Source organism: Talpa europaea (genome assembly GCF_964194135.1).
Source record: "Talpa europaea genome assembly, chromosome: 11".
In the NCBI taxonomy this organism is placed as follows: Eukaryota; Metazoa; Chordata; class Mammalia; order Eulipotyphla; family Talpidae; genus Talpa; species Talpa europaea.
Genome location: NC_140078.1, coordinates 16,209,904 through 16,216,417, shown reverse-complemented (window position 1 = coordinate 16,216,417; position 6,514 = coordinate 16,209,904). Strand labels below are relative to the sequence as shown.

Below are 6,514 nucleotides of genomic sequence, written 5' to 3'. Positions count from 1 at the left end.
CGTCCCCCGCGCCCGCGGCCAGGCCGCGCCCCCGAGCCCGCGACCGCCGAGCCGGGTCCGCCCCGCCGCGGCGCCCGGGCCCGCGCTCCTCCCCCGATGATGTCACGTCCCCCCGGCCCGCGGCCGGCCGCGCCGCCCCGCCCCCGCCTCCCCCGGCCCGCGTCCCCTGGGCCCGCCCGCGCCCGCGCCCCTCCTCCCGCCCGCGCGCCCGGCCTCGGCCTCGGCTCCCCCGGGAGCGGCGGCGGCGGCGGGATGGCCCGGGCCCGCGGCCAGGCCCCGGGGGGCGGCGGGCGGCGGCGGCCGCGGCGGGGCGGCGCGGGGGCCGGGCCCCGGGGGGAGTCGGCCGGGCTGCTGCTGCTGCTGCTCCAGGTGCTGCCGCCCGGGGCCGCGGCGGGGCCGGGGCGCCGGGGCGCGCGGGGCGCCGGCGGCGGCGGCGTCTGCTGGCCCGGCGCGGCCCCTGCCTTTCCCCGGGACGCGCGGCTGCTGCTGCTCCTGGCGCCGCCGCGCGCGAGCCCCGCGCCCGCCGCCTCCGCCTCCCGGATGGTAATCAGCGCCCCGCGCCGGCGCCGCGGGCGGGCGGGAGGTGGGGGCGGCGAGGGGGAAAGGGCGGGCGGCCCCGCGCCCCCGCCTCGCCGGAGGCAGCTCCCAGGGCGCTCGGGCCCCCCCTCCGACGACCGCGGCCCTGGGCCGCCGCCAGAGCGCGCCTCAGGGGCGCCTCCGCGCGGGCCGGGCGCCGGCTGCGCTCCCGCCCTCCCCGCGCCGCGCGCAGTCCGCCCGCCGGCGCTCGGCCGCGGGGGAATCCCTCCGTCTCCCCGCCCCGCGCCCCGGGAGGGGAGGGGACGGCGCCGGCGCTCGCGGCCCCGCGCTCTCCGAGGGAGCGCCCCAGAGGCTAGCGCGCTCCGAGCCTCCGGGACGCGGCGCCGCGCTGCGCTCCTGCCGGCGCCCGGTGCCGTCGGGTCGGGCGGAGCGGAGCCGCCCGCAGCCTCAGCGGGACCGGACCCCGGCGGCGGCAGCGCCCCCCGACCGCGCGCCCCTATGTTCCCCGCGCAGGACGCTCTGCCCCGCGGCGGGCTGAACCTGAAGGAGGAGCCGCTGCTGCCCGCCGGCCTGGGCTCCGTGCGCTCCTGGATGCAGGGCGCCGGCATCCTGGACGCCAGCACCGCCGCGCAGAGGTAAGAGCGCGGGCGCGACCGGTGCGCGCGGGCCGGACCCTCCGCGCCGCGTGCGCTCGGCGAGCTCGGCTGCCGGGGCGAGCGTGGAGGGAGACCCACCTCCGGGCCGTCCCGCCGAGCTGTCCCGCAGCCCAGTCCCGAGCGCGGTGCTGCTCCCTGAGCTCGTGGGCCGGGCCGGGGCGGGGCTTCTGCCTCCACCGCGGGCTGTCGGGCCTCTGGTTTCCGCCGGCGGTTCGCGGACCCCGCCAGCCTGGGCTCGGCGGAGGATTCCCGCTGCCCGCGCCCCTGAGCCCGGACCCGCAGCCAGCCCCGCGCGGGGAATAGCCAACCCCTCCTTCCTGGGCAGTCCCAAAGTCTCTCCTTGTCCAATTCCGCCGCTCTCTGCCTGGAAAGGCACGAAACCCAGCCCCCTTTCTGCTTTCCCACGCCCCTCGGAGTTGGAGGATGGGGGTGCAGAGCTCGAGAAGGGACTGGGGCCTGAGGAGCGGGGGAGCGGTGCACCGGCCGTCGGTTGGGCTGGAATGATTGGGTTTGGAATGGCCAAGGTCACTCAGGTCCTACCTCTTCTCAAGGTGTTTTTCTGGTGTTTTCCTGTGAAAGGCACGGGCGGGGGGGGGGGGGGCGGTGCGCCTGGGAACCCAGCGTCTACGCCCATCTCTCCCTCTGCAGGAGTCTGGGCCGGACTCCGGGTGGGGGGATGGATGCCTGATGTGCCAAGGAAGTTTTGAAAGTTGTGGACATGCACCTCCACACCTGGGCCCTGGGTTTTTGTACCCACAAAAGTCGGAGGGGGGCTGGTTAGAAGAATTTACAGAAACTTTACCTCATGAGTATTCCAGAAAAATTGGAACATGGAAAGCAAAACCCCACCTCTCCACTACAACTGCTGTCAACATCTTGGTGGTTTCCTTCCCATCTTTCTTTCCATCAACAAGCGTTTTCCTGGGCTGTGCATGCAGTTCTGTGTCCTGCCTGTTTTTCTGTTGGTTCTGGTTTTCTATTTCACTTGATGTGATCCGCTAAATAGTGGGTTTCTTACTGTTTCTTAAGGGGGCTTCACCTTTTGCTCCACTGGCTGTACAGTGAGAACTCTTGTAGGAGTGGAGAGACGTTCCAGTGGGGCCTCGGGGCTGAGCTTCCTGCTTCTCCCCAAGGGCCCTCTCTGCTCCTGCCCCAGCCAGCAGGTCTAATGAGTGGGGAGCGTGTGCAAAGGAGGTAGCAGTGTTGTCTGCACCTGGGGGTGTGGGGAGCCAGGGAGGGGTGTATCTTGAATGGCATCAGCATATCTAGGCTGAGTCCCATGACGAGGACTCAGAGGTATCCCAAGTCGGAAGGGGGGCTTTTTTTCAGGCTAGGGCTGCTGATCTCCCAGTTTGATGATTTCTCAGTTCCAGAATGCAGATTGGGAGCCGGCACTTACCTGGTGATGCTGAGTGAGGTCCTTCCAGAAGGGCTCAGGCTAATCCTTTCTCCTCCCCCCCTCCCAGGTTCCCTCATATTGCTTGTATTTGATCCCCAGTTGGTCCTCCACTCCGGTCTTTTTATCCCAAAGCAGCAGCAACGAAAATTTCTTCCCGTCCCACCACCGTCTTCAACCCGTCTGCTTTCTCTCCCTCTTATCTCTGGGGACCGGCACAGGAGCTCTCCCCCAGGGTGTCACACGGTGTGACAGCTGTCTTTCCTGCCTTCCCTCCACAGCCACCTGGTGGACAGGCTTGTGGACACTGCGCTGTGTCCCACTCCCAATGTCAGTGCCCACAGCCAACATTTTACAATCAATCCGCCAATCCTCCACCCGCTTCCTCCCTGTCTTGAAGATTGACTGGCGCCATGACCACCTCAGCCTCCTAGTCCGCTGCCCCAGCCCTTCACTCCCCCACCCCAAACCATCCAGCATGTACCGGAGACCAAAGCAATATTTCCAAAGAACTTTGATGATGCCCCTCCCCTATTAAAAATTTCAGTGACCCCTCCTCACCCCCTCTCGGAGAGTCAGCACGTAAGGCTCATCACTGTGTGAGCCCAGGCTTCCCCCCGGCCCTGTATGCCTCCCATCCAACAGTGATGTTGCAGACTTCTCTTGAATTGGTTCCTCTGGGACCCTCCCCACCCCAGCACTCTGTTTACACCCTTCCACCTGGCCCAGGGGAGTGGGTCTGCCTGCTGCCTACAGGTGCTTGCCTAGGGCCAGGGTAAGCTGCGCCCTGCCTGTCCCAGGCTTCCTTGTCCTGCCAACCTGTGCCTTCCTCTAGGGCAAGGATGGTGACTGGATCATCCTATGTCCACAGAGGAGGACAAATTTAAGCAGCCAGTCTTGGGCAATGAGTATCTGCTGGAGAAAGCCGGAATGCATGTGAGAAGGTTCCCACATCCCTTTCTGTGGGTCTCCCCTCTCCATGTTGGTGATTTCCAGGATCTGCCTGACCCTAGGGACCAGGTACTGGAACAAGAGCTGCTCCCCATTTTTATACCAAAGTTTTACAGGACGAGGCAAAGGCCCAGAGCCTGCTAAGATCAATGAAGGAGACTCTGCCAAGAGGAAGGAAAGTTCTGAGCAGAAGAGAGGTAGGAAGCAGAGAGACTGTGTGTCCTTATCCCGGAGGCAACAGGGAAAAGGAGGGAAGGTAGGAGCTGAGTCCTGCCAGGGTTTCCCTCTGCATGAGGACCGCTGGCCATTGCTGTGACCATCCCTGCCCTGGGCCAGCAGAACTTTGCCTCTGAAATCCACATGCCCAGCCCTAGCCCACCCTCCCCAGCCCTCCTGCAGGTGACCCACATCCTTTTGCTGGGTGCTCAGTGCAGAGGCGACTCTCTTCTCCTTCTGTTGTGTTTCCCAGCATGGGGAGACCCCTGGAAGACCCACGTCAGCCTTCCCCCTCGAGTTGGTCCAACTCACTAGCAGGGCCCTGAGAGGGAAGCCAGCTGGGGCTGCCTTTCCTGTAAGCAGCTGCAGGCTGGCCTCCCTGCTAGGAAATGCTTTTGTTTGCTTTAATAATTAATAGCCTCTCCTAGCCTGGGACCTGGCAGACAGGCCTGTGGGTGGGTGCAGGGGAGTGGGCAGAGAGAAGCAGGGTGGGCAGTCTCTAGGTGGAAATGAAACTAGCAAAAGAGTAGAAAGCTGGCCGGTGTGATCTTTCCCTTCCCCTACCTTGTTCAGGCACGTGGCAGCGGAAATCTAAAGCCCCTGGGGCCTCCTCTCCAGCAGGCCCCTCTGCACACAGGTTCTGGGCAGCTGCCTCTAGCCACCAGGTCCTCCCTCTGCCTACATGGTGACAGTGGGTGTGCCACAGTGAGCTGCTGCTCTTATCTCCCTGGCGCTGGGCATGTCAGACTGGGCAGGGCTGGACAATAGATCTTGGCTGGAGCCAGGATTGCCAGGCCTAGTATGATTATCAGCAGCCCCAGGGACCCAGGGGATGTCTACAGGGTAGAATAGGGCCAGTGGGACCCTTGGAGGAAGAGAGGCTGCAAAAGAAAGGAAGAGGAGGGGCCTCCCTGGTGGTGCAGGAGTTAAGTCTCAGCACTATCAAGCTATTGCTAGCCACTTCGGCATGAGTTCAATCCCTGGCCAGGGAGCTGACGTGCATGGCGCAGCAGACCTCTCCTGTCTCGCCCGCTGCTCCCCTCAGCAGTATATTTCAGTCAGTCTGCCTGTTCTGCTCCCCACTCTGTCTCTGGTGACTCCTCTCATGCCCCACACCTTTGGCCTACACCCCATTTCTTGTATGCATAAATAAATAAAATGAATCTATTTAAAAAGAAGAAGAAGAAAGGAAGAGGGGCCTATGTAGCCATGCCAGGATGGGGGGAAATGAGCTGGACTTAGCACAGATGTTAGGGAAATCTGAGGCGAGGACTGAGGTGCTGGAGACATACATTTGTTCCTTCAAGGTCCAGGGGAGATGTTGACGTCAACAGGGAACCACCCCCACCCCCCTACTTCGTTGATGACCTCAGGCCTTTTTCCTCTTTCCCCAGCATCCCAGACTCCAAGGCACTGCTCAACCTGGGGCTATCAGGCAGCAAGAGTTAGGGTTTGGAGGGGAGAAGGGGTGGGCAGAAGGCCTGGGGTGCCTCTTGGGGGAGACAAGCCTCCAGCCTCTGACCCCTTGCACTCTCTGGGGTTTGGGATGGTTGTTTTAATTGTTCGTGTTCATAACAAGCACATGGCCTAGGCTGTAGGCAGACACAAGCGACCTTTGCATTGAGGGCAGAGGCAGAGATGTCAGCTCTGCCAGACACCTATGGCGGGAGGAGACCCTTGGGCATTCTGCTCAGCCTTAACATCTCCAGGGACCCACTGGGTGGCCCTGACACTAGCAGCCAGACAGCCTGCAGCCCTTTGTCCCCACATACTCCCTGTATGCTGAGCACAAGTGCTTTGAATGGCGCCAGCCATGAAGGTCAGGTAGTCCTTGGTGTTGACCTTCACCCAGGTTTCCAGCTGAGCACTCGGGAAGCCCATGCATGCCCCACTTGCTGCAGAGCAGGTGTCCTACCAAAAAGTAGCTGCACAAACCAGCGCTTTTCTGTCATTAATAATCTTGTTTAACTTTTGGTCTATTTCAGAATAGAAGATGGGAAGGGAGTGAGGGGGCTGTGGTGGAAAGATGAATATGAACACTTTCTCCTCCCAAATCTGGGTTCTTTAGACCAGCAAATGCCCTGCCACATCTGCACACTTTGGAGTTGATAGGAAAGCATTTTGGAAATTGTTTAATACAGTCTTTCTAAGAAAGTGAAGAGATGTGTCATTCATTGTGGACTCTTGCAAGAGCCGGTAACGTGGCTGTTTCTTGCACTCATGGGGCAAGGTGCTGATGTAGCGCGCTTTGCGTGTTAATGCTGCTGAGCGCATGGGGTGTTTCTGAAGTGTGGGCTCCAGCCGTGCGTGCACCAGATGAGGCAGCTTGTAGGTCCACCTGCCAAGCTGCAACCAGGTCCTCAGGCTGCAGCTTTGCTGGCTTCCACCACCCCACACTCTGAGCCACTGCGTGGCTGGCAGTTGGTCCCCATCCTTGTCCCCTCAGCTAAAGGATCATTCGCTTCCTGAGGATTTTCTGGGGCTGCCGGTGTCTGCTCTGCCCACTTGCACACCAGGTCTGGGTGATGACACTCCCAAGCTCCTGGCCTAGCCCGTGACTAACTGAAGTTGGTGGATAAATATCCCAACCCCACCCCCAGCCCACTAGTGGGATAGCTGAAGCGCATGTTCTAGACTGTTTCCAGAGCCCCCCTGAGGGCTGAGCCTGCTGCCCACAGTGGAAACCTGTAGATCATGGGCCTTTTTATGGGCTGCCTTCCCTTTGTTGTCTCACTCCCCACGCCCACCAGTGTTTCCT

The 6,514-nt window shown here is 62.1% G+C and overlaps 1 protein-coding gene across 1 annotated transcript in view; it reads left to right on the top strand.

Moving 5' to 3' along the window:
• Positions 1-252: 252 nt before the first annotated feature.
• Positions 253-6,514, top strand: part of EBF4 (EBF family member 4) — a gene marked incomplete at its 5' end in the record, with an annotated part of 47,476 nt that continues 41,214 nt past the window's right edge. Inside the window, 2 exons of the mRNA XM_084246464.1 lie at positions 253-543; positions 1,051-1,172. Coding sequence (XP_084102590.1) covers positions 253-543; positions 1,051-1,172 — 413 coding nt within the window. The remainder of the gene's footprint in view (positions 544-1,050; positions 1,173-6,514) is intronic.